Below are 25,454 nucleotides of genomic sequence, written 5' to 3' on the forward strand. Positions count from 1 at the left end.
TCTTCTTTTAAGGCTTGAAAGAGTATTGGTTACTATTTTTTATTTTCTTACATTGCATGGATCAATGATCATATGTTAGAAAAGATAAAATAGATGAAAAAAAAGACAAAAACACATTGGTCAACATTAAACTTCTTTTATATATTAAGGCCAAAATGTTTAAAAAAAGGAAGGGTAAACAATTGCCAAATTGCCTACAATTCTATACAATTAAATATATTTAAATTGTAAAAAAATTTACAAAAATTTCAGTGACTATATGCCTAAGTTTAGATAAAAATAGCATTAATGGACAAATTTACAAAAAAAATAATCTGCCTAAGTTAAGAAATCAGTAGTAGATATAGGCAATTTTACACAAGTTCAAAAAGTTAACAAAATAACGTCATATTCACGGTGTTATCGTTAGCCTGTCATAAATGACGCTTGAGTAAAAGTCATTTATCTAACAGTGGTTGGTTCCCTCTTGAATGAAAGCTTTTCTCTTGGGGCAGCATCTTGTTGGTGAGTTGGGGTAGTTTGTATCTGAGTTGGGGCAACCTCCAACTGAGTTAGGGTAACATGTTGTTGAGTTGGAGCAACCACTTGTTTGTGAACACCAACTTTGTGTCTTTTGACCTATAGGAACAAGTGAAATCCATCAAACAAATTTGATTTATAAGTAATATAATGAAGCAAAGGCAGATGACTTATTGGGATGTTTTGGCCAACTTCCCCTTTACAACTCCTTTTATTGTGGCCTATTTTGTTGCATTTACTGCACCTCATTTACACCCCTCTCTTCGTCAACCTTTTTATTGTTTATGGTTCATCAGGTTCTTTCATTCTCACCTTAGTAGGTCTACCAAGTGGCTTTCTTAGTGTAGGAGGCAATATTGGCAACATGTTTGGTACATACGCCTATTGTTTAGGACCCCTTACTGGCCTTATGAAGTTGGAGTAAATGGAAAGTTGGGTTTGCTTGGTGTACCATGTTTGTACATAAGTTTCTGGGAACTCAACTTTTAGATGAATGATAACCACTGCATACATGCAAAGAATGCCAGTAAGATCCTAATTCCTGCAGAAGTAGGAATTCTCAACTAGGTCCACCACATGCTGACTGCCTAGACCACATTCAACCTTATACTTGTCCCCACCAGTATGTGATGGAACACACCTAAAAAATAGTCACTAAAACAATATTAAAAACAACATGTGATTAGCCCCACCAACAATCATACACAAGGTATAAATATATTAAAAAATGGCAGAATAAAGACATACGTGTATTGGTCTAACAACATGTGATCAACTCCACTAGAATCATACACAAGGCAAAATAAAGGCATCAATATATTAAAAAATTATCTATTTACCTTAATGAATATTTGATATTGACATCAATCTTTTTTTTTTATCTTTGGGCACAATATTCTTTTAATTTTTTCATCTTCTTCTTTCTTCTTGACAATCAACAACATAATTTTGGTCCTAATTGTTTCCATCATGGTCAGAATAAGTTTCCCTCTTGCTTCCAATATCTCCTACCAATAAGAAAAATAAAGGATTAGTGAACTGCATGTCCTTAATGATTAGTAAGTAGCATAAAGATAGGGGTTTACCTTGTTAAAACATTCAGAAAGATTATTCACCAACATGTCAGACTGGCTCCTAATTGAGAAATGGGACCTTAACTAGTGAGTAGAGTTATTTTCCTTTAACCAATCATAAGCATGTTGATTGGTATTCTTCAATTTAGCCATGACCTCTACAAAATCCCTTGGAGTGCTTGCTTTGACAGCTTTCCAAAATAAATCTTTCAATTCTTTTGTTCAAAAATCAACCTTCTTGAAATTGGTATGTCAGTGTCTAACACAACGTCTTGTTTCTATATAGGAAACAACATATATATTACTTCTAAAAGTCCCTACAAATAGAACAAAAATAGTTTAATTCTTTGACATACCATAAACCCTAAACAGAAACAACATAAAACAAAGTAGACAAATGGAGTTTTACCTTTTGTCTGTCAGACATGAGAGTTATATGGTATGAGCTCACAATTTCTAAGTTTAATGCAAGCAAATCCAAAAACCAAAGCCATGATGCTTGGTTTTCACTTTCGACAGTAGCATATGCAATATGATAAATGTCATTATTTGTATCTATCCCAACAGCTGCCAGTAAGTAGCCACCAAAGTAGCCCTTTAAGAAACATCTATCTAAACCTATTATCCTCCTACAACCAACCCTATAGCCATCTTTGCATGCCTACAGAGACATACATCCTTTGAAACAACCTTTTATCCAGATAACAGGTTATTGTTGTTCCCTCATTTTAGGTCCTAACCTCTAACAAATACTCATAAATCTTCTCATATTGAGCCTTATGATCTCATTCAATTAATTCCAATGCCCTAAGTTTAGTCCTCCTACATTTGGTTAGTGAGACAAGGCAACGGAAATCTCTTTTGACATTTTGTTGCAATGATGTCAAAGAATAATCAAGATCAACAATGAACTTTTCTTTATAATGTTGACCTATCCAAGCTGAGGTTACAATTTTATTTTTATAGACTTTAGAGCAAGTATGGTTAGGGTTTGAACTCCTAATTTTCCAAGACTGGTCAATAGGGTCATTAAGGTTTAGTCTAGAGGTTCATATGTACCAAGAACATTTTGAATTGCAGACTGCCTTTAACCTCTTTAGATCTATTTTAGAGAACTTAATAAAATAACTATTCAACCTACCATACTACTTGGCAGCTTCTTTTGACTGTCTGTGAACTTAAATAACATTCCAACATGAAGTTTAGGATTACTCATGTCATTGTCTAGGTTGAACTCAGGCCAATTTTGGCCATTTGAGTCAAATTCATGTGCAATATTTAACTTCCCAGAATCATCACTATCACACAGTTCCCCTACTTCTATATCATCCATGTTTAAACCATCTAGATTAACCCTAATCCTATTAGACACAACACTATCAAATACATCACTAACATACACATCACTATCAGACATTTCTTCTTCACTATCATTAAAATTATCATCAATTAAACCTGCCAAAGAAATTTAACATCAATAAATGCAAACAACAACCAAACAATTTAATACAACATAGGCAATGACCAAATATTTTAATACAACATGACAAACAATAACCAATACAAAAACAATTTAATACAAACACATCCATTTCTATCATGCACATGGCAGACAATAACCAAACACTTTAACCCTAAACCTAGGCAATGACAGACAATAACCAATACAATATATAAGCTAAAGAACAAATTTAATCCAATTGATATTTGAAACTAGGAACAAATTTGTCTTTTTATAACAAAAAATAACCAAACTTGATATTGTTAGTCATAAAAATAAGAACATATTTGTCTTTTTAATAAGGCAATTAGTATGCAAATGGAAAACATATTTGAATACACAATATTTCAATAAACATATTTAAAATACTCATAAGTCATATTTGAATAGTTAAATCAGTTTGATACAAACAATAAACATGACATACATAGTGTCATACACATGGCAGACCATACACAGTATTTTCCATTCACTTTAATAACCAGACCCTAAACCCTATGTGAATAACAAATGAAATGAAAAATTGTCATGCACGTTAATAACAAATGAAACCAAAATCTAGCATAAACCCTATGTGAATGCAACATTTTTCAAAATTTAAATCTAAACAACCTTAAACTGAAATAACCCTAAAACTAAGAAATAAAAAACCAAATACAGAAATTTACTCGTTACAGTGGATGTAACACATTAGCAGCTTCTCTTTTATTGACCATTGTCTATGAAAACCAAAAACATTGATAGGTTTCCCTTTTTGTCTTCTTTTCTCCCCAAACAAAAAATACTAATTGATTTTTAACCCCTAAACCTTGTTAATTAATTTTTGAATCGATTTTCTAACTTTAAACCAACCTTGTTAATCGATTCCCGAATTAGTTTCTAACCCAAAACCCTATTAATTTTTTCCCAATCGATTTTCTTTTACTCTTCCCCTTAATCACAATCAATTTTTGTTTTTTTACCCTAAACCAACCCATCTATTCAGATTTTTTTTCCCTAAACTCATTTCAAACCTTGAACCTTCCATTGCTTCACCAACGTGGCAAGTTAACTGACCACATCAACTAGTTAACTTGCCACATCAGCGATCTCGTTAAGACAGTAACGAAAAATATTAATAAGTGACTGATTTGTCACTTTTTAATAACGTTAGTGACTATTTTGTTATTTTTCAAAAGTTAAGTGACTGAATTGAAACTTGAATGACTGTTTTATCAGCTACCCAAAATTGAGTGACTGCTAGTGTAATTTACAAAAAAAAAACTTAAATAACTCAAACAAAGGGCGTAGTATGAGGACCAACCGATGAATTAAGCCCTCATTAAAAGGTTAAGTTGTAACGCACCGTTTTAGCTGTTTTCGCCGGTTCGCCGGGACCAATCAGGCGGTGCGTTTTGTATCAATATCTCCCAACAAAACGATTGCCTATTTCTTGGAAGCTGCAGGTCGTATCGTCACACTCCCGTTTCGTAGTAAAACAGCATCGTCCATTGATTCCCTTCCCTTACTGCTCCCTCCCTCTTCCATTAAAAAAGAAGATAGAAAGCAGCTACCAAAATGGCTACTTTGCTAGCGGCTACAGGTCGTAGAGCAACTACTCTATCTCGATCCCCGGCTCTGTCTCAAGCCGCTTCTCTCATTCCTCGCCGTGGTCTTGCCGGCGCTGCGGGTATTCTCCGTTTTCCCTTTTTTTATTGTTACAATTTACAAGTCTTTGTTGACTCAAATATATGTAAAGTTTGTCTGAACATTTTCGAATCTCATTTACCTTAGATCATAGTTGAAGCTAAAGGATCTTAGAAGTGAAGATCCTATTTTTACCCAACATTTCTTCAACTCTTTTGCACTTTGCAGATCACCATGGACCCCCGAAGGTTAATTGTTGGCAAGACCCAATGAACCCATCTAAATGGAAAGAAGAGCACGTTAGTTTGTTTCTTTTTCATGCTTATATTTCAGTTCTGCCTTTTTATTTCTTACCCTAGTTCCAATTCTTTCCATGTTGTTTTTACCGTGCAAATTTTTGAAAACTGTTTTCTTTTAATTGATTTTGTACACCTAATTTAAGCCCTGTCCAGTCTCAATGATCGGTGCTTCATTTCCTTTACTTGAAGTTAAAAAATTTTGTTGAGTTTGAGCAGATTTTACATCACAGCATACAAGTTGATTCTTTTGCTTTTTACTCGACTATGTACAAATTAATTGATACTATTTCTGAATCAATATAATTTAGATTGGTGGGAAAACAATGTAGTGGAAATTAGACAAGTTGTAAATGTGGAAACTGTCTTGACCTTTTTTTATGGTTGTGCAGTTTGTTATTGTCTCTTTATCCGGTTGGGGCCTGCTTTTCTTTAGCGGATACAAGTTCTTCACTAAAGGCAAAGGCAAGAAGGAAGAGGTACTTTTATACTGAACTTTGGTTGTTATTAGATTGGAACCTCTGCATTTTCTTTTCTATTATCTATTTATATGTGATATGATGAAATTCAAGGAGTGTCATTATGGACTGTCAATGCCTATTAACAAAATGAAACGACTGCACTAAGCAGAACAAACACATGCATCGCTGATTACAATTAAACAAATAGTCATTGAACAAACAAGTTTTACTCTAATCTCCATTTTTTTTATAAGCATCGGGTAATTTAATATCATCCTGTGCAATCTGTTGTAGTCTCGGAATTCTGAATCAAACAGTTTCCTGAATTTGTTGAGAATGTTGAAGCAGACTTTGCAGCTTTACACTGAAGTCTGAACCGATAAACTTCCTCGACCTTGTTGAGAATAGCTTAAACAGACTTTCCAACTTTATCATGAAGCCTGAACTCAACTGAACTCACTAGACTGATCCCCAACCTGTTTATGAATGCTACAAATTTGATTGCATACATACTTAGTGTGAGAACAAGAAATCAATACATGACCTTGGTTTCCAAATGCTCATCACAAACCAACACAAATTGCATTAGTAACTAGTAAGAGACATATCCTATGAGCCAAGTTTGTCCTTATTAGGAAGTATGTCTAGAATTACCATCCAAGTGATGATATCATGTCTAGGAATCTGATGCTTGAACCATAAAATTCTCTACCAGCTTATGCATGTTTGCATCATCACAAGGTCTAGCTACACGATACCTGCGAGCAGAGTTGAACCAATTAACATCATATGCTGCTACTTGAGTTGATTAAAATTTCCTTCTCCTGACAATGCCTTAGGTTAGGTCAATGTTTCTTGTGGCTTTTCTATTGAGTCAAACTTCATCTCATTTTGTTGGAGATGTTTCCACTAGTTGATGACCTTGTTTTATTGAGTATCTAACAAGAAATTGACAATGGGGTGCTTAGCAATTTCTAAAAGCGTGATGGAATGCCTAAGCATGTTTTCAGATTTAAATTATTGTTGAGCATCAATTATAGCTTATCCCTTCATTTTAACTTTTGTTTTGTGGCAGAACATGGTGGAAACGACACATTAATGAGGTTGGAGTTTCCAAATTTTACAAATAGTCCATGAATAATGTATTGCTGGAACTTCCATGTCCTTGGTTATCATCTTGACTTTTCTGTTTTCTTTTCTTTTCTTTTTCCCTCAAGTAAATTTGGAGGTCAGCTTCTTATCAGTGAACATACAGCCTGTTTCATTGGCTTGTCTCGTTGGTAATGGGATGTAACAGTTTTTAAGACCCAAAATGTGTTGATGAATTGGAAAATTTAATGAACTATGTTTTTATGCATGTTGTCTTGATTTTGCTTGACCCCTATGCCAAATATAACTTAATAACTATGTTTAATGTTATGTGATACAATATGTTTGACGTTATAACAAGCAGGAACTTGAAGTAATGTGGATACAGTGCTTCGATTTGAGATCCAACCCATCATTCAAAAAAGAGAGGAGAAATCCAGGTTTCATTTATTTCTGAAAATGATTTCTGTATTCCTTTTCATGTTTGTTTGAAAACAGAAGGTAAAAATGTTTCAAACGATTGAAAGGTACCTTTTTAGGCATATAACTTGTGAAAGTAAGACCAACAACAATGAACACTTGAACTACCATGTAGATTTTTACTAATTCTAAACATAATTTCCTTCATTGCTTAAAGAAAGGATAGTCAATTACTGAAATAAGAGCAATACAGGTACTTAAAAGCTAGGACATAACACTTGAGAAGTGGTGTTAACTAAAACTCAGTCTCAAGACTCGTCCATTTCTTCCTTGTACCCTTGTTTATCTTGTGAATCAGACATAAAATCACCGGAAAGGTCACCATTTGTTGCTGCTTGTTTATCTGAAATCTCCATATCTTCCATTTCATCTCTTTCGGCAACTTCCTTCTCCTGTTCTTCCACGTCCCTGCTGTTATCATTGGTTGCTTCAAAATTTTGCTGATTGACTTCATTTGTGTTATTACTGGCTTCTCCATTGACACCAGTGTTTTCTGATACTTTTCTTGCCTCGGAGTTATCTTGGTTGGTGGACATTGCCTCAGAGTTGTGACGCCTCAACAAATTTGCTGTTGCAAGATCCATTTCCTTCCTCAGACCTGTTTCGGGTTTGCCCCACTCTTCCATGCTTCTTACATCTTGATATTCTGTTGAAAATATTCTACTTGTGCTTTCCACTCCATCTATTTCAGAATTTACTTTCTTCAAACATTTTCCAACATTCTCAAGGAATCTCTTTTTTGCAAATATCATCCCTTTTGTTGTGCTTAAATTTCCAAATCTCTCTGCTAAGCTTGAAATCTTACTATCATCCGTTTCCAGTTTGTTCCTACCTTGATGACTTGGTTGGCTTTTATGAAGCTCACCTTCTTGTTGGGGACTACTCTTGTTTTTGCCTTCATCCATGTGCTCAAATGTTGCAGTAGCTTTTGCATGATTCTTTTCCATATCCGTTGTTGTATGTTTAGAATTCTTATCATTTTCAAGAGTAGTCTCACCCTTTTTCTCATCTCCATTTTTAACCCATTCTCTGTTGTCTTCCTGATGATGAGGATAACTCGATTTAGTTTTGTCCTGACCTTTTGTAGAATTATCAGCACCTCCACCATCCTCACGGGCACGTGTCAACGCTGTCTTTGGCTCCATAATTGTTATATTTATTGGAGGATTTGCTGGGTGATGAGTAGTGAGAGAGGAGTTGAGGCGGTGCTTCAAGTCCTGGATTTCATCCTCCTTTTGCTTCAAAGTTGCTATTAAAGCTGGGAGCTGAGGATTTTGGTTTCCTGAATGTCGGAGGAGTTTGATCTGGTTTTGTTTATCCACCAGTTCAGACTCCATGGTCTTTTGCTCGTCTTTGAGGGAATCAATGGTAGATAGCATTTCCAAGAGCCTATGATCCAACTCCATTTTTTGCTTTCTAAGAGAGTTCATCTTTGCTTTTGTCTCTTCAGCTTTCCCTTTCAGTTGTTTGGTGTATTCTGTTTGTTTCTGTAATGAAAAACACAACACATGTAGAACCCTCAAGACAATTTATTTATGTAATATATGATAGAAAAGCAGGGAGACCTGCAGCAGGAGCTGAAGGGAAATGAGGTGATGGCTGTTCTCTTGGAGGAGGTTGGAAATGCGTCTCTCGCGGAGCTTGTGGAGGGCCATAATAGCAAGCATTGCAACCCCAAAGGCCAAAAGCAGCACCAACCCACAGGGTCTTGGCCTCTGCTGCCCGTTTCCATTACCTTTCTGAGATATTAATAATCCTCCCATCGCCATCTCTTACTCCTTTTTCAGATATCAACAACCAAGTAAGATAGGGAGATGTTTAAATAAAAAAGGAGGATACTTGGTGTTGCTTAATTTGCTTGTCATGTAGAAAGAACCATGCAACTACTCTCCACCAGCATGGGAGTTGTTTTCAGGCGGTGATTCTGGACTCCACACTCACACTGCATTCATTGTTTTAATGTTCACGTCTTCTTTTTACCACAATAGTAATAGCCCCTCCATTGTTGTTCTGAATTGCAGGCATCTATTTAGATTAACTACTCTGAAAACACTCCAATACCGTCAAATGAAAAATCAGTTGGGATAAAAGTTGTATCGGATCAAAACTCCGAGCTGATTTTATTTAAATAAATTTTTTTATTATAAAATTCAGGCTTAATTAGTAATAATTAAGGTTTTGATGGATTAGCCATAGTTGAGTAGAGATGAAGGTGGTGGTGTCGTTTAAACGCCATTGGTGTTGTTTAACCCTCCAAAATACAACCATTACCAATCAGACAAATATTCCCAAATCCTGCAATTGCGCAAGTTGGATAATCTTTTCCCTGCAATCCATCTCCTAAAAACTCTTGATTTCCCAGCCCAAACATCCTCTTCCATTAAACCTTCACTATACTCTCACCTCTTGAGGGCATGCACATACCTTCAATCTTTTCCTCACGGGCTCCAACTCCACGCCCACGTCATTAAATCTGATCTCCATATGGATCGTTCTGTAGGTATCAGTTTATTTGCTCTCTACTTTGTGTACCGATTTTAGAGAAACTCGGAGAGTTTTCGATACGTTGCTTGTAAAAGATGATAATTCGTGTACGTTGATGGTTTCGGAGTATATTAGAGCGGGAAACCAAAGAGTTCGCTTCAACTGTTTCTCGAATTAGTGGGGTTGGGAATTGAGCCTAGTGGGTTCACTCTATCTGCTGTGATAAAAGCCTGTTCGATTCTTGGGATATTGCTTTCATGGGAATTATGAAACGTGGGTTTGATTCGGATAATGTAATTATGACCGCGTTGATTGATTTCTATGGGAGGAATGGGCAGTTGAATGAGGTGTGCCAGATGTTCGATGAATTGCCTGAACCGGATGCAATTTGTTTGGATTCTGTGATTTCGGCTTACACTTGCGACAATTTTGACAGCTTGTGGGAATTTAGGGTGGTTGAGGCAGGGGAAGCAAGTGCATGCGCAGGTCATTACTTGTAGACTTGGTGTAGACATGGTGATGCGGTTCTAGAACGGTCTCTTCTTGACATGTATGGCAAGTGTGGGTGGGCTGAGGAGTCTCAGCATGTTTTCGATAGGATGTCGAAGAAGGATTCACTTGCTTGGGCTGCCTTACTTGGTGTTTACTGTCAGAATAAAGACTGAATCTGTTATTAGAAAATTGAGGGAAATGCGTGATGAAATTAATTCGTGCATGTGCAAGTGCAAGTGCAAGTGCAAGTGCAAGTACGGCTGCTTTAACACAAGGGAAACAAGTTCATTGCCAGTATGTGAGAAGGATTGGTTGGAGAAATGTGGTTGTGGAATCAGCCTTGGTGGATCTTTACGCAAGATCCGAGGCTATTGATGTAGCGCATCGCATCTTCATGTGGATGTCTGATAGAAACTTGATAACACGGAGCTCAATGATCTATGGGTTTGCTCAGAATGGAAGAGGTGGAGAAGCTCTAACCACATTTAATGAGATGATGGAGGGCATGGAGCCTGATTGTATTAGTTTTACCGGGGTTCTTTACACTTGTAGTCATACTGGGTTGGTAGATGAAGACGATATTTTAACTTAATGACGGGGGAATATGGGATTAGACCTGAGATTCAACATTACAATTGCATCGTTGATCTGTTGGGCTGTGCTGGGTTGCTAGAAGAAGCTGAAAGTTTGATAGAGGATTCAGATTTTAAAGATGATTCATGTCTATGGGCTGTTATTCTTGCGGCTTGCTCAACCAGTACAAATTCCAGTACTGCAGAGCGCATTGCAAGAGAAGTGATTCAACTTACACCTCACCAACGAGTTATGCTGTGTTGGCTAATGTATATAAAGCAGTAGGCCGATGGGATGATGCTTTTAAACTTAACAAGCTAAGGAAAGATAGAGGAGTTAAGAAGACTGAAGCCAACCACACCTACTAGGAACATACATGCCTTCTTGTCTCAGGAATGATGATGCTTTGGTTTCAAATCCTTTGGATGTACACTCCAGTGTGATTATTTTCCACTCATCCCCCATTTTCAACCTCCACTAAACAACTTGACCCTCCAATGAAAGGTTAAAATTTTCTTTCTCATAACTTTTCTTTTTTTTACTTTCTTTATATTCTAAATAAATTATGTTTAATTTTTTTCACAAAGTTAATTAGTTTTTTTAAGTTATTTATTTAAGCAAAAATAGCTTAAGTTCGAATAACAATTGTAAAAAAACAATAATTTATAAGTGATGTAATTAGTTAATTAATTAATAGACTGGATTAATTAAAATATTTAAATAAACATAAAAATAAAAATATTTTATAACTTTAAATATTATTAAATATATAAATAATGTTAGTAATCATCATACCATACCACCGGCATTTAACACAAATCCTATCATAGTTAATCTCACCAGAAAAGTAACATGATGAAGATATTGAATGAAAGTTTAGCGTACGCCATTTGGAAACTATTTCTGATTAGCATACCCTAAAATCATATAGATTTAGTACGAAGTCTCAAGCACAAAATGTAGCAGAAGAAAAAGACCACTAATTAGCATGTAATGTTAACCCTCTTTGCAGACAGGACTACTGCAGGTCTTCTTCGCTCATCATCTCGGGCAGCAGAGATTAAAGCAAAAGAATCCTTCGATTAAGTCGAACAACACGGAAATATGAGCAACACAACTATTAAAAGTTAAGACTGCTAAACCTTACTAACCACAAATTTTGATTGTCATTGTATCCAACTTTTATCTGATTTCTCAACCTTCTTCGTTCAGCAGTATGTGTATATATTTAAACAACATATCAATAAAATGAATAGGCAAGTAAGCCAGCCAGGAAGGGTATGGGAAGAAGATGCAATTTGAGTACATGGTATCTTATCTCACAAGATCTAAGTCCAACACAAGCAAATACCATCTTCTGCTACGGCCTCCTTATCATTATCAGAGTGCTGCCGCCACGGTTCTTCTTGCCGCCTCACGCTTCATCTCGTCAGCTTTACCGCTACCTCTGAAATACATGTAAACTTGCTGCAAATTTGAAAGAGAAAAAGAAAACTGAAGGCTTTAGAAGAAACGAAAATGGGGAAAGTTTTGCTGAAAAAGTAATCAAAGACGAGGAATTTATGACCTGAATAACCCAGACACTGAGCAATGATTCAATGCAGAAAAATCCAAAACCAATGAAGTAGAATATCTGCAAGTCAAAATGAAGCATACCATGTCGAGTCTTCTCAGAGATTACTGAAGTAAAACCAGAAACAACAATTGCAGGCAAAGCATCCTAATGGCCTAAAACTTACCCCCACCAAAGCATTGTGGCCAATGAGATCAATCGCAGGCAAAATACCTCTGCACCGTTAACACATCAGCTATAGATTACCATAGAGGTACAAGTATACAAGATTAAAGTACCAAAAAAAAAAACTGTTCATATATGAAAAGGATAAAAACATATTTTCCAATGTGGTTGAGAATTCAGGGATAGATTTGCTTCCCCTTCAGATTGTATAAAACTGTAGAACACAAACCATGTATGAATATTCAGGTAGAAATATTCAAAAACCCACCAAGGAAATCTTAGGTTTTAAAAAGGCTAGATATCCACTCTCTAAAAATTGTTACCTTCTCTATAAAAGAATTAAACCAAAAAAAAAAAATGTAACAATCAAAATCCTTTAGGGAGGAAAAAGTTCTAACACACTTACGCAAGGGATTTCCCCTTGAAAATAATTGGGGGAGCAACTGAAGCAAAGATGCAAAAGCCAATATGCAACTGCGAGGAAGAGAGAAATCAGAAATGAGAAGCTTTCAATATGTCTTCAATGAATATGGAACAATTACAGTGAGAAAGCAAGAAGCATACCAAGTAAAACAAAAAAAACCATCCAAATTTCAACGCACTATCAGTCCTGTAAAATGAACAGGAACATAGCAACACAGGATAAGATTAAGGATTACACGAAAGGCTTACATTTATAATCATTGGAATCAAGATAGTAGAAATAATTGCACAAAGTATTACCATCTTTATATGCAATAATTGGACAGATACAGTTTTTAGTTACTTGTAAACCAAATAAGGAAAAACCCAAGAGTAGTACCTCATAGCACGATAGAGAGGGCGATACCACATTACGTAGCCACCAGGGACCCCAGATATGAAATATATAATGGCAAGAAACCAAATTGTTGGACCTGGAATAAAATACAAACTTATACTATGATAAAGATGTCAAAATAGAAATTAAACACTTGACGGATTAAGCACAATACTAACTTTCAAAACCCACCTTCTCCTTTGATCCAGGCTGTAGTAACAGCTACCACATTCCAAGTGAGACAAAGAACCAAACCTTCCATCCAAATAAAATTACAGACTTAAGTCAGCATTGGCCATAATAACAAATTGACAATTTAGACGTTTTTCAAGATGTGAACAGAAATGATCATTACAGCCAATACAAATCACATTTTTAACTGAAAGACTCACCGAAGACTTAAATGTAAGAAGAGCAAGAAAAAAATGGAAAAAGAACAGGGCCAAACCAAAACCAACATCCAAGCACTCCATTTTATACTGGTGAAAGTTTTTCCAAAAGAACCAGAAAAACCTGAACTTGAACTCACCTAACAATGTTGTGAAAGCAACATACTGAATCTTTTGTAGGTGGACTGGTATTTCATTTGCAATATCATGATGGATAATAGGAAAATACGGTGGCCAATTTTTGTCCTCTATTACAATTCCAGCTGCCAAGAACAAGGCAAGAACACATGTCAAAATCAAACTGGTAATGCACAAACTCGTGACTCATCAAGATAAAAAATAAAAAAGAACCTACCTCGTGCTATTGCATCCTCTTTCCTTCTCAATTCCTGCAAAATATAAAGTTAACATTCAGTTACTATGAGGACAAATTATTCTAAGAGCAAAATAAATAGCAAAACCACCTTACATACAACACAGTTACATATTGCATCCGAACATATAAGAATCAAGTCATTGCATAATTTAGTATTTTCATAATAAAAAGACTACAGAACATAAAGATATTTTACAAGCATTCAGACAGAAAAACTAAACTGAAATATGAATAAGAAATTCATATTCAAAAACTATGGCTTTGAATTTTTTGTGCCAAGATAGCAATATTTAAATTACTTCAGAAATCTGTATAATTTGTAACTGCAATGCGAAAGGAACAACTTATCACAATTGATATTGAATACCGCAAAAATAAATCGGAAGCACCAGACTTATTATTCAAGGGCCAGCCTCACAAGAGTGTAAACAGCCAACAACAAATTACCTGTTCACGCTTATTCAGTTCAGCCTCTTTTGCTTTAAGTTCCTTTTCTCTTGCTTTTAGATCCTAGATTTGATAAGACAAAAACATCAAAAGAAGTCTTTTGCTTAAACATAATATCCAGAAACATGACAAACGGCCATCCAATATATGAAAACTTTTAGGATACCTTGGCAGAATCAAGAGGAATATCTACAGTTGCACCACGGTCATATGGTTCAGGAGGAAGGGGTGAAAGCCTTGATGTTGCAGGAGGAACACTACCGGGGTTCTATATTGTGTATTTTACAAGCAAGACTTTAAGCATTTGCACAGGATCATTAATTTATGCATACAGAAGCACAACACATATAGCAGCATATATAGGACACGAAAGTAAACCAGTCACATGAGAAAGTATTACACAGTCAACAAGCAGTCTTGCAAAAAAGTTTCACAAAGCACGCAAGGTATAAGCTAATGGGAAATCAGGTCCCATGCAAATTTTGGATAAACGATGTAGCACAAAACTGCATCTGCAATCAGGTTTCAACAGGCCATGTTCCTAAATATCATGATATACATGACTTTCATGCCAGATCTCCTGTCACATGGAGAAAGCATGCTCATCCCTCCATAACAGCTCTCCTTGAGCTTTGCTTTCATTCTTGGACTGTGTAATGTGGCCTTTCATGGAGCACCTATTTTGGATCTATCTGATCTTCATTCTAAAGAAAACAAGCTGTTTAAGAACAGGGAAATAATAGAATTTATTGAAACCCAGCAACATATGCAGTGGCTGGGAAGGGTTATAAATTCATCCAAGAAAAAATTCTGGCACGGCTATCAATGCTAACAGTAGCAACCACCTCAAGACCATTAAAAATGAAGCATTTCCAATCATATCAAACATTGATAGCATCTTCGCTGATGATAACCAATTTCATCATTGCAACCACCACAAAGCTACAACTTAGTGCACTACCATTAATTAGTTAGAATAAAGCCAAAGCATGGTTATCATGTGAAAATCGATGATCAACTTTCACTAGTCATTGCAACCAACCTATGCATTACTAGACACATACAGGTTAGTATGTCAACCATTCTACACCTGTCACCAGATTTTGCTATTCCCACAATTGAAATTGTACTATTCAAACATTATGCAGGTAGAGGTAACCAGACAATTGTAGGAAAAATAGTACTTACAGTAGTATAAAAGGCACCTCCACCATAATTTGATTGCCCCGATCCTTTCCTAACTGCTGGATCCTGCGATAAATAAAATGGAAACATACGGATCATTCCAAGCAAAAACAATAATTAAGAGCTTTAACAAAAAAAATCATCATGCAAAAGTTAAATCACTACTAATTTTGAAGGGATACCATGACGAGGTTCAGTGTGTTCAAATCAAAAAAACAAGTAAACCATATTCAACAAAGAAAATCCGTACACCATGAATTCACACCATCACAAGCATCAGTTTTACGTATCAGAAACAAAGCTTATTGTTAGAATACTGGCATTATTAGAGTCTAAGGCAGTTTCTTTCACTTCGTAGCTTTACATTTCCCGCAACGAAGAAAAAAGTACATGAACACAGTTACTAGAACTACATTATGGAAAACAAGAAATCCTACATAAAATGAACTAATTTTAACATAAAAATTTCCAATCAGCAGCGCAAATGGAACAGATCTAGCAATTTAGCTAATCAGTCATCCAAGTCATCAAAACCTACGGGTCAACTCTCGTCAGAAGAAAGCAGAAAAATGTGCAAATCTACAATCGGTGGCACTGGAATTTATGAAAGAAAAAATGGAATATGAATACGTGAAAACGTGCATACGAAACTTACCGAAAAAGGATTGACCTCTTCCTCTGCGAAAGGGTTAGCATCGAAGCGACTCATCGAATCTCAAAAATGAAACTGCCAACACTAAGGCAATGCGATATAGATCTGAATTTGAGACACTGAGAATAAAAAAGGCTTGGTGACAATGATAGTTAAAGGAAACTAAAAGACGGATTTGGAGAAGATAAAGGGGAGAAAGAAGTGTGACCAAAGTAAAAGGATCAAGTAAGCCGCGGGTGGGGTTTTAAATACGAATCGTAATGGGCTTGAATTATGTCCAATTTTGGGGCCAATTCCGCGTCTTTCTTTAGCGGTTAGCAGCATTGTTCCTTTTAATTAATTAAAAAAAGGGATTAATTGCACATACGTTTTCAAACTATCATGTTTCTGTGTTGAAATTTGTCACGAAATTTCAAAAATTGATCAATCAAGTCCCTTGAGTTGAGTATTAGACTTGAAGCATTATTGATTCACAATTTAGAGAAAAGAGAGACAATGTTATTAAATTTTATGCATGTAAATCCGAAGTTTTTCATATTAATGCTTAAAAATTTGATTACGGGTTTTAAACATGCTTTACATTATATCTGAGTTAATATTTAACATCCAAGATGAGGACTAAACTAATAGAAAGATAGTGATATTTTAAAGATTTAATTATAATGTTTTAAAGTTTGAAGAGTAATTTAAAATTTAGGGATAATTAATCATTTCGTGTTTGGAATTGGGGATAATTAATCTTAAAATATATACATTTGTTGGTTTCTTTATTTTAGATCTCATTAGTCAACTATGACTCAACAGCGAATACCCTTGAGAATTAAATTACTTGTGATGAGAGGCATGCTGTTGAAGGAGAAAAGACATGATGATTCTCTCTCTCTCTCTCTCTTGGAAAAATTGGATAGCCATACTTAAATTTAATACATAGAAAGAAATTAAGATTCAATATAATATTGATTGTTCCTTAAAATCGTTGATCCGAGAATCAATTGAAAAACTGATTGAAACTATATTTTTTTGTTTTTGTTTTTTAAAATAATGTATTGAAGTGAAGTGAAAGTAGGAATAAAAAATTGATGATGTATGATTGGACCATCCATCCATCGTTTTATGAGAAGCTTATAGAAAATGAATGAATAAGGGAGAGATCCACCACCCACGATATCCCCAGCCTGAAAGGAAAAGAGCAGTTAGTAAAAGCCCAACAACAAATATTTAAGTCCAAAAGGAAGCCCAAATCTAATAACTGAAAACTGACAAATCAGCAGCGCAGGTGAAGTTGGAACCAGCCACCCATTCCCCTCCCATCCTCACCAAAGCCATCGCAACACCATCCTCGTCTCTGTTCACTTGACCACCTGAAAAGAGAAGCTAGAAATAGAGAGGAGAAATGATGCAATCTCGCTTTACCTCTGTTGTTCGTGCCATATCATCCGCCGCAAAGGCAAGGCCCTTCTCATCCACCATCGATTCACCTACCCCCACCAAACCCGATTTTCCTCCCACCCTTGCTGGCCTCCGGGCCCGCCTTGCCGCCGAATCTCCCACCCTCTCCGATTTTGTGGGTCTCCAAACCAATAACCTCTATTCGGTCGAAGTCGGCACCAAGAAAAAACCGCTCCCTAAGCCCAAATGGATGAGAGAATCCATTCCCGGCGGCGAAAAATACGTTCAGATTAAAGCCAAATTAAGGGAATTAAAACTCCACACTGTCTGCGAAGAAGCTCGATGCCCCAATCTTGGCGAGTGCTGGTCCGGTGGCGAGACTGGGACCGCAACTGCCACCATAATGATCCTGGGTGATACTTGTACTCGCGGTTGCAGGTATTCCTTTTTTTTTTAAGTAAAAAGTAAATGTGATGCCTAAAAATTTATATATTTACTTATCAAATTTTATTGTTTGTGATCTTTCCAGGTTTTGCAACGTGAAGACGTCGCGAACGCCGCCTCCACCAGATCCCGATGAACCGAGGAATGTTGCGGAGGCAATTGCATCGTGGGGTTTGGATTACGTGGTGATTACGAGCGTGGACCGGGATGATTTGGCTGATCAAGGAAGTGGGCATTTTGCGGAAACCGTTGAGAAGTTGAAAACTTTGAAGCCAAATATGCTTATAGAAGCCTTGGGTATCAATTACATCTTAAACTTTACTTAATTTTTACTTATTGGCATGTCCTCTAACACTGAAGGTTGAAGCTTAGCTCCTTTCTATATATAGATAATAAGTAAATGCCCTTGTAGAAGTAAAATCCTTAATCAGGTTTCGGCATTTATGGTTGGTAGGGATTTATTTTCACAAAATTCTGTAGTTTGACATAAAAAAAAAATTGCAATGAGGGGCTGTTCTTGCTTATTTACCTCTTCAGGATTTCTTATCCAGTCTGAGTTCGTACATCTTAGCTGATTTTGGCTTGCACTGTTTTCAATCTCTTAGTTCCTGATTTCCGGGGAGATGCTGGCTGTGTAGAGAAAGTTGCAAAATCTGGATTGGATGTCTTTGCTCATAATATTGAGACTGTTGAAGAACTTCAAAGGGTTGTACGTGATCACCGTGCTAATTTTAAGCAATCTTTGGATGTTCTAATGATGGCCAAAGAGTATGCTCCTGCTGGAACACTTACCAAGACTTCAATTATGTTAGGATGTGGAGAAACGCCTGATCAAGTTGTGAAAACAATGGAGAAGGTCAGAGCAGCAGGTATTGATGTAATGACATTCGGTCAGTACATGAGACCATCAAAGCGTCACATGCCCGTATCAGAATATATTACACCTGAAGCTTTTGAAAAATATCGAGCCCTTGGCATGGAAATGGTATGCCTGTGATGTTTGATTCTAAAATTTATAGTTTTCTTCATAAATTGCCGCTATGTCTCTGCTCATATTGATTGAATGCCTAACCAATTTACCTTATCTGGTTTCTTTTGATTATTTTCTTAGTCTGTCTTTGGCTTGGTTGACTACAATTGCTTGTTGAAAGAAAAAGGGTATCTTCCTTTAATGGATCTTGTTAAGTTGCTTTTACCAATGGTTTTTAAGTGCTTTTGCAGAAGGGATCTAAAATTGAGGAATGAAAATGTTAGAATGTATGACAATATAATTGCCAATGCTAGCTTGCCAACTATATTCATCTCATCTTTTTGCTGTCCCCTTTTAAAACATCTGCCATTCATGATTGGAGCTGACAGTTAATGAGTTCTAATAATTTGTACTACTGGCACTCGTATCCATTCCAGGTTGATGTAGAGCTTTCTCAACATATTCTTAAAAGTGATTTTTAGGATAAAGTTTTGTTTATTTTCATTCATAAATTTGCATACATGATATGTTTATAAGTTGTTTAAAATGAGATTCGAACAAGCCTACGAACAACGATAATATTTATTTTATAGAAGATAATGTAATAATAAAAATAAAGAGATGAAATCTTAACTGGTGTATAAATTCCTAATACTGATAGGGATATATTGCTAATTGTTTTGCTTTGCTTTTATGCATAGTCTTAATTAGTTTACACATCATTCTTTAAGAACTCTTTAAGTTTCTTTTCTTAAATAAATATACTAGTTTGTTATTGCAATAGTGTTTCTTTTTTGTCAGAATATTGAATCAGCTATTGAAGTTGTAATAGTACTTAGTAAAAAAGTGTGAATATGCAGGGATTTCGATATGTGGCATCTGGTCCCATGGTCAGATCATCCTACAAGGCAGGAGAATTCTACATCAAATCTATGATAGAATCTGATCGTTCTGCTGCTTCTTCATAGTTCCTTTTCTCTTCATTCCCTATGTTATTCTTTTTCTTTAGATATCATTAACTTGCTTCTGATACTACACAGCTTGGCTAATAAATTGGTTTGGAGGCTGACAGCCAATGATTCGGTACTCCAATTGTTGCAGTATATTGGCACCAATTTCTAATTGAGATTTGTGTCGTATTTGTTGATGTTGTAATTATACGTAAGCTACACTTTTGGTGCTTTATGAAATATTATGATCAAGGTTTAGGTTTTAATTGTATAATCATGCATTTTTGCCCTCTAAGTACAATACAGGTGTTTTCATTCTCATTCCATAGGGCTGCTAGCCTATGTACGAGGGTGTTAGAATTTGTGATCATGCTCAAACTCCTTAGACATTGTATTAGATAGGAAATATTTTATTTTTCATGCTTGTGCCAATAAGCTACTAAATGCTTAGACTCTGTTAGGCTTACTAAAAGACTTCAGTATATAAGCATGAGCCTATATTTTGACTTGTCCATTTAGTATACGATTGAATTATGAAAAGAGAATTGTTTAGGATCAAAATGGGATAGCAATGGGGCTCCCAAATCCTTTTGGACCTCAGCATATTTTAGGCCCTTAGTTTGCAGTCTATGGGTTAAGGTTGCTCAATTAACAGCTCATATACGAAGAACAAAGAAAGAATGGTCATATGCATGAATGGATTTAGACCCTTTAGTTAGTGTTGTGTTGTTTGGGATTAGTTTAAACTTGTTGTCGCCATAATAACGTTAAGTTTGAAGTTAATTCAAAAGATTGATTCACACAATTGTCTTAACTCTTAAGATATTGCAAATTTTCCTTTTGTGAATTCCCTCTCGTTTGTCACAAAAAAAAAGGCAGCAAATGAAAATGTCAGTTTTCTTACAATGCAAATGTACAAATATAAAAATATCCTGGTGCTTTTTTTCCATTCCATGCATGCTTCTTGTCTCAGTTGCAGCATCAGCTTAAGCTTGAAGGCACACCAATGCTTTGGCTCTGTTGATGCAGAGGTCTCAAGACACGGTCTGGTGGACATGGCAGCAGAGCTGGAGTAGGATGTGCAATGAAAGTAGGAGTTTCCTCACCAGGCATTAAAACTGATACTTCATTCGCATAAACTGTCATCTGCATAATTAAACAGATTTTCAATGTTTAAGCAACAATACAGCCAAGTATTTGTAAAGAAGGAAGAGGATCCAAATCAGTGAAGGTACATTAATTCATGAAACCAGACAAAGTCTTAATTGTGGTTTAACATTTATTATTATATTGTTCGTCCATTAACCAAGGGAGTTGAAAACCTTAGAAGAGACAAAAGGATGAGTTATTGCATTCTTGGGATACAAGCATAACTAGCATATAAAAATAATTGAGGTAAGATAAGAATAATTATATGTAGCCAACACCATTCCCCACTAATAAAACAAAACCATTGTCTGCAAAATTTTCTACCTTTTCCCCACAAATAAAGGAGTGGGGGTTTCCAACAACCGGATGAAATTGAAAAATAGGCACAACTCAACTAGGCAAGTAGCTAGCAAGCAAAGCTAAGATGATATATTATTAAACTAAGGGACAGATGAAAGCGTGCCATGCTTTGATCATACAAAGTGGGGAATCCACAGCACCATATGTTAGTATTATTCTATTCTTCAGCTAAGTAACACATCAGGTGATGGTGTTGGCCAATGCTTTAGCCAAAACTTGCATCCAACCAACAATTCAGCATGGAACGCTCCACCCTTTTATCAATGCACTTAATGCAAAAGGACATTAATATATGAAGATATGGCATTAAAGATTTTGTTGCTATCTCCTGTTAAGATCTTAAGGCGATGTTCCTTCATTTTGACCCACCCCCCGGGGTTGCCGACTTTTGATTGGATGGAAGCTCAAGAAGTCAAAATGATGGGAAAGATTTAGATATTAAAAAATAAACAAAAGTTAGGCAACACTTCAAGTCTGCCGGTCATTAAGTGTGACATTTGAGACAAAAATCACATGCTGGTGATGCATAATTCTCTCATTACCCCTATGAACCCACATAGACCGCATACAGATATATAATGCTTATCCTGTGTTGTGTATCTATGTTATAAGATATTATTACTATAATAATACATAATGCATACCGCTGTGTGAACTGAGAATTCCGAGCCATCCACTGCCATCTTCCATGGAGATGATGGGATTAGTATTTAATCGGCATGCCTTATCCTAAAATTAACCCACAATCCTCAATCAACTAATTAAGCTAAACCCTAAATGCTATTAGAGCCATACAGCATAATACCATGGGGACAAACAACAAGGCCATGGTTTCACGAGTGAGAGAAAAAGGAGGCATGACAACTGGCAAGATGGTCAGCATACATGTAGAAGATGGGTCCTTGCCACTAACCTTTTTGTCTAAGGAAAAGAGATTTTGTCCTCAACAAAGACCAAAAACAAAGTTGTCCACAAATTGAAATACTTAAATAACCCAATATACACGCAGTTGAAGGTTACTGTATGATAGTATCAAAGACTAAGTTCAAGCCTTGATAACTCTTTCTTCTTCTTTTTTAGAAAAATATCATGAGGCACCTGTACTATAAATTAAATTATATTTTGTTTTCTCTATTAAAAAAAATTAGTCCTTATACATTAGATCACAAAGCAAATCGATTCTTTTATTAGAAATTCTTCTATTTCTACTGTTAAAATCTTATCTTTGTACATCAATATGGAGTACACATGACAAGTCACATGTCACTGCTTAATTATTTTGCTAGTCATGCCAGTTTTTAACAAAAAAAATTTTAACAAAAAAATCAATTTATTCTTTAATCTAATGTATAGAAACTAATTTATTTAATTTTTTAGTAAAAAAGACAAAATACAATTGTACTACTCCATGATAGTTTTTTTTTTATTTTTCGAATTTCTTCGGGTATTCGAAAAGATGAGGGAGGAAGATAAAAGAAGAAGAGCACAAACTTTATGATAAAAGTGTAGTAACGAAATGGATTAGTTTTGATGCAACAATGCAGTGTGCATAATGATCAAAGTGATGCACCAAATTAGCTATAATTACAGACAGAACAAAAGAAGAGTCACAATCATGCTGCCAAGCCCACTCATTAACTCTGCTAAACAGCAAAAATAAAACATCAAATTGCAAGAAACACATATAGAGATAGAAAGAGAGTGAAAGGTAACCATTTCTAATATTAAAGTTTTCATGTATAATCCTTTTCTATTATTCTGGATCACTCATTCCATTTTGTTTCCACATACCAAGAAAATCTTATGGCAAATTTCGAATACTTGAATTCAACCGAAAAAAAAAAGGGGGAAAGTTTAGAGAGAGAGAGAGAGAGCTTACTTTGGGAGAAGGGCAATTAAGCTTGGCATTGAAAATATTGTGAGACTCAAGGTCATTAGGGGTTGTTGAGGTATCGGAAGTTGGCCTGAGGAACCTCTCGAAGATAGCCATAACAAGGAACATTGATATGAGAATTGCAGTAGCTACAAACCCAAACGACACCGCATTCACCGAGTTGTCGAAACGTCTCCAATGCTCTTCCCTCTCTAAACTCAATGGATCCACTGTGGCCGTAGGTGGCACCGTTTCCCAGAAATATTCACCACCCATTAACCCAAAAACACACCAACCAACCTTGTTGTATAAGGAGCAGAATCAAGCAAAAACACTTGTAAACATGATCAGAGAGCCATCCTATTCCCATGTATGCATGTAGAATGATAGTATCCTATCCTCCATTAATAATAACATGCCTTAACAAAAAAAAAAAAACACCACTTCAAGTTTGAGGCACTGGAAACTTCTTTCTCTCAAGGTTTCGCCTTTACTTATATATATATATAATATGCACCAACACTTTGAATGTTCTTTGCCCTTCAAGCCTTTTAAGAAGAGAGGATGGATGAACAGGGTATTACCGCCGGTTGAAAATGAGAGAGCTTTTTTGGGTTGTCTGAAAAATAGACCTTTTATTGCTTCTTCTTACTCACCTCTTGGCTCTTACAATTCAATCTTTGCATTCTCCTATATATATATAAAATATAGATATAGTTACTGTTGTTCAAAATTTTTTTAAATAAAATCATTATTACTATTAATGCAGCATTTACTCCAAATATGATGCTACGAAAAGTTGTCACTATACAAGAACCACTATCATTACCGGAGTTCAGATTTTTTTTTTTTTTGACTGACATAAATTTAGAATCTTTACTTAAATCTAAGGTTTTAGTACATATTTTTGTCTTAATTATTGGAAATTTTCGTATTAAAAATTTTCAGACCGGGTAGTTCTTAGCAAGATAGATACGCATCTACGGTTCATTAATTACAAAATTAGTTCTGGATTAACTTTTTTGGGCAGCATTGTTGCGTTTGAACTTAGGAATACAATGTTGAATATCAACTCCAATGTATTTTGTTAGTGTTTATTGTTGTGTAAAGTTTAGCTTTGGTCAACCTAAATGAAGTGACACAATTGAAAGTTGAGGATGCAAGTGGCACACTAAGAAAAATGGAATAAAATTCGGTAAAGCAATGGTTTGCATTGAAGACGATGGTTGAAGAGGACATGCTGGAGCACATCCAGAATGTCAAAACTCTCAAAGAAACATGAGATACATTGGCAAGTTTGTTCTCCAAGAGAAATGACACAAAGCTTCAACTCTTCGAGGGCAAATTATTGTCGATGGCACAACGTGACATGACAATCTCGTAGTATTTCCACAAGGTGAATTCGTTATGCTGAGAGATTGGTGATTTGGATCCACAAGCTCTGATTGGGGACACTAGGGTGAAGAGGATAATCATACATGGTCTGAGACTAGAGTTCAGAGGCTTTGTTGCTATAGTACAAGGATAACAAACCCAACCATCACTTGTTGAGTTTGAGAATTTGCTTGCTGGTCATGAAGCGTTAGCAAAGAATATGGGAGGAGCAAACAGTTTATGCCAACAAGAGAAGTTGGAATTTCAAACAGCAATGTAGATCGAAAAGAAACAAGGACAAGGTAGAGAGTTTACGAGATAAAGGGAGTTCTCATACAAGAGGAGACTGTAAGCTGGTTGGTTATTATGATGTTGATTATATGGGTGATCATGATACCCAACACTCAACGACTGGGTATGTGTTTTTGTTTGGGTCAGAAGCAGTTTCTTGATGCAATAAAAGTCAGTCAACTGTTTCTTTGTCAACAACAAAAGTTAAATATCGAGCTGTAACGATGGTAGCTCGAGAAAGTACTTGGCTCATGCAAGTGTTACGGGATTTGCATTAACCAATAGAGTGTGCTACTCCTCTGTTCTTTGATAACGTGTCATCAATGCGTTTGGTGGAGAACCTAGTTTTCCATATAAGAACTAAACATGTGGAGGTTCATTATCACTTCATCAATGAGAAAGTGCTGCAAGAAGAGATTAAGTTGCAACATGTTAAGATGGAATAGCAAGTTGCATACTTATTCACGAAAGGCT

At 35.8% G+C, this 25,454-nt stretch overlaps 5 protein-coding genes and 1 pseudogene across 8 annotated transcripts; 3 read left to right on the top strand and 3 right to left on the bottom strand.

Annotated features, from left to right (window-relative positions):
* The first annotated feature begins 4,386 nt into the window (after window positions 1-4,386).
* Window positions 4,387-6,833, top strand: LOC107920008 (uncharacterized). 2 transcript variants are annotated; one of them, XM_016849486.2, is made up of 5 exons: window positions 4,454-4,762; window positions 4,948-5,018; window positions 5,408-5,494; window positions 6,552-6,579; window positions 6,694-6,833. In XM_016849486.2, exons 1-4 carry the CDS (start codon window positions 4,651-4,653, stop codon window positions 6,573-6,575), a joined length of 294 nt encoding a protein of 97 aa, XP_016704975.1. In that variant the 5' UTR covers window positions 4,454-4,650; the 3' UTR covers window positions 6,576-6,579; window positions 6,694-6,833. The 2 variants fall into 2 exon arrangements, with proteins under 2 accessions (XP_016704974.1, XP_016704975.1); XM_016849485.2 differs by having other exon boundaries at window positions 4,387-4,762; window positions 6,552-6,833.
* A 306-nt stretch (window positions 6,834-7,139) lies between these two features.
* On the bottom strand, window positions 7,140-9,196 carry LOC121225772 (YTH domain-containing protein 1). Its single transcript, XM_041110224.1, has 2 exons — window positions 8,611-9,196; window positions 7,140-8,532 (listed from the first exon to the last, which is right to left on the bottom strand). The coding sequence occupies exons 1-2, from the start codon at window positions 8,812-8,814 to the stop codon at window positions 7,294-7,296; spliced, it is 1,443 nt and encodes a 480-aa protein (XP_040966158.1). The 5' UTR covers window positions 8,815-9,196; the 3' UTR covers window positions 7,140-7,293.
* A 78-nt stretch (window positions 9,197-9,274) lies between these two features.
* Window positions 9,275-11,660, top strand: LOC107920010 (pentatricopeptide repeat-containing protein At1g03540-like; annotated as a pseudogene).
* An 81-nt stretch (window positions 11,661-11,741) lies between these two features.
* Window positions 11,742-16,403, bottom strand: LOC107920007 (secretory carrier-associated membrane protein 1). Of its 2 annotated transcripts, XM_016849484.2 has the most exons (13): window positions 16,184-16,403; window positions 15,532-15,594; window positions 14,510-14,611; window positions 14,344-14,406; window positions 13,876-13,909; window positions 13,661-13,783; window positions 13,324-13,386; window positions 13,135-13,228; window positions 12,897-12,942; window positions 12,739-12,806; window positions 12,334-12,382; window positions 12,162-12,227; window positions 11,742-12,061 (listed from the first exon to the last, which is right to left on the bottom strand). In XM_016849484.2, exons 1-13 carry the CDS (start codon window positions 16,235-16,237, stop codon window positions 11,975-11,977), a joined length of 912 nt encoding a protein of 303 aa, XP_016704973.1. In that variant the 5' UTR covers window positions 16,238-16,403; the 3' UTR covers window positions 11,742-11,974. The 2 variants fall into 2 exon arrangements, with proteins under 2 accessions (XP_016704973.1, XP_040966159.1); XM_041110225.1 differs by lacking the exons at window positions 11,742-12,061; window positions 12,162-12,227; window positions 12,334-12,382 and adding an exon at window positions 12,420-12,546.
* Window positions 16,404-17,342: 939 nt separating this feature from the next.
* LOC107920229 (lipoyl synthase, mitochondrial) lies at window positions 17,343-20,199 on the top strand. Its single transcript, XM_016849822.2, has 4 exons — window positions 17,343-18,007; window positions 18,099-18,310; window positions 18,619-18,998; window positions 19,844-20,199. The coding sequence occupies exons 1-4, from the start codon at window positions 17,574-17,576 to the stop codon at window positions 19,949-19,951; spliced, it is 1,134 nt and encodes a 377-aa protein (XP_016705311.1). The 5' UTR covers window positions 17,343-17,573; the 3' UTR covers window positions 19,952-20,199.
* A 557-nt stretch (window positions 20,200-20,756) lies between these two features.
* LOC107920230 (uncharacterized) lies at window positions 20,757-24,011 on the bottom strand. Of its 2 annotated transcripts, XM_016849824.2 has the most exons (3): window positions 23,322-24,011; window positions 22,087-22,171; window positions 20,757-21,079 (listed from the first exon to the last, which is right to left on the bottom strand). In XM_016849824.2, exons 1-3 carry the CDS (start codon window positions 23,589-23,591, stop codon window positions 21,060-21,062), a joined length of 375 nt encoding a protein of 124 aa, XP_016705313.1. In that variant the 5' UTR covers window positions 23,592-24,011; the 3' UTR covers window positions 20,757-21,059. The 2 variants fall into 2 exon arrangements, with proteins under 2 accessions (XP_016705313.1, XP_016705312.1); XM_016849823.2 differs by lacking the exon at window positions 22,087-22,171 and having other exon boundaries at window positions 23,322-24,002.
* Between the last annotated feature and the right edge of the window lie 1,443 nt (window positions 24,012-25,454).

This window comes from Gossypium hirsutum, chromosome D13 (genome assembly GCF_007990345.1).
Source record: "Gossypium hirsutum isolate 1008001.06 chromosome D13, Gossypium_hirsutum_v2.1, whole genome shotgun sequence".
NCBI classification, from domain to species: Eukaryota; Viridiplantae; Streptophyta; class Magnoliopsida; order Malvales; family Malvaceae; genus Gossypium; species Gossypium hirsutum.

What these genes read in the sequence shown, in the direction of transcription:
- LOC107920008 (XM_016849485.2), top strand. Translation starts at nt 4,651, where the DNA reads ATGGCTACTTTGCTAGCGGCTACAGGTCGTAGAGCAACTACTCTATCT. An exon ending in TGGTCTTGCCGGCGCTGCGG is followed by an intron (nt 4,763 to 4,947) that starts GTATTCTCCGTT and finishes TGCACTTTGCAG; the next exon opens with ATCACCATGGACCCCCGAAG. An exon ending in CTAAATGGAAAGAAGAGCAC is followed by an intron (nt 5,019 to 5,407) that starts GTTAGTTTGTTT and finishes ATGGTTGTGCAG; the next exon opens with TTTGTTATTGTCTCTTTATC.
- LOC107920229 (XM_016849822.2), top strand. Translation starts at nt 17,574, where the DNA reads ATGATGCAATCTCGCTTTACCTCTGTTGTTCGTGCCATATCATCCGCC. An exon ending in TATGCTTATAGAAGCCTTGG is followed by an intron (nt 18,311 to 18,618) that starts GTATCAATTACA and finishes TCAATCTCTTAG; the next exon opens with TTCCTGATTTCCGGGGAGAT. An exon ending in GAGCCCTTGGCATGGAAATG is followed by an intron (nt 18,999 to 19,843) that starts GTATGCCTGTGA and finishes GTGAATATGCAG; the next exon opens with GGATTTCGATATGTGGCATC.
- LOC121225772 (XM_041110224.1), bottom strand. Translation starts at nt 8,814, where the DNA reads ATGGCGATGGGAGGATTATTAATATCTCAGAAAGGTAATGGAAACGGG. An exon ending in CCCTTCAGCTCCTGCTGCAG is followed by an intron (nt 8,533 to 8,610) that starts GTCTCCCTGCTT and finishes TTTTCATTACAG; the next exon opens with AAACAAACAGAATACACCAA.
- LOC107920007 (XM_016849484.2), bottom strand. Translation starts at nt 16,237, where the DNA reads ATGAGTCGCTTCGATGCTAACCCTTTCGCAGAGGAAGAGGTCAATCCT. An exon ending in CCTCTCTATCGTGCTATGAG is followed by an intron (nt 12,943 to 13,134) that starts GTACTACTCTTG and finishes TTCATTTTACAG; the next exon opens with GACTGATAGTGCGTTGAAAT. An exon ending in TCAGTGTCTGGGTTATTCAG is followed by an intron (nt 12,062 to 12,161) that starts GTCATAAATTCC and finishes TCAAATTTGCAG; the next exon opens with CAAGTTTACATGTATTTCAG.
- LOC107920230 (XM_016849823.2), bottom strand. Translation starts at nt 23,591, where the DNA reads ATGGGTGGTGAATATTTCTGGGAAACGGTGCCACCTACGGCCACAGTG. An exon ending in TTAATTGCCCTTCTCCCAAA is followed by an intron (nt 21,080 to 23,321) that starts GTAAGCTCTCTC and finishes TTAATTATGCAG; the next exon opens with ATGACAGTTTATGCGAATGA.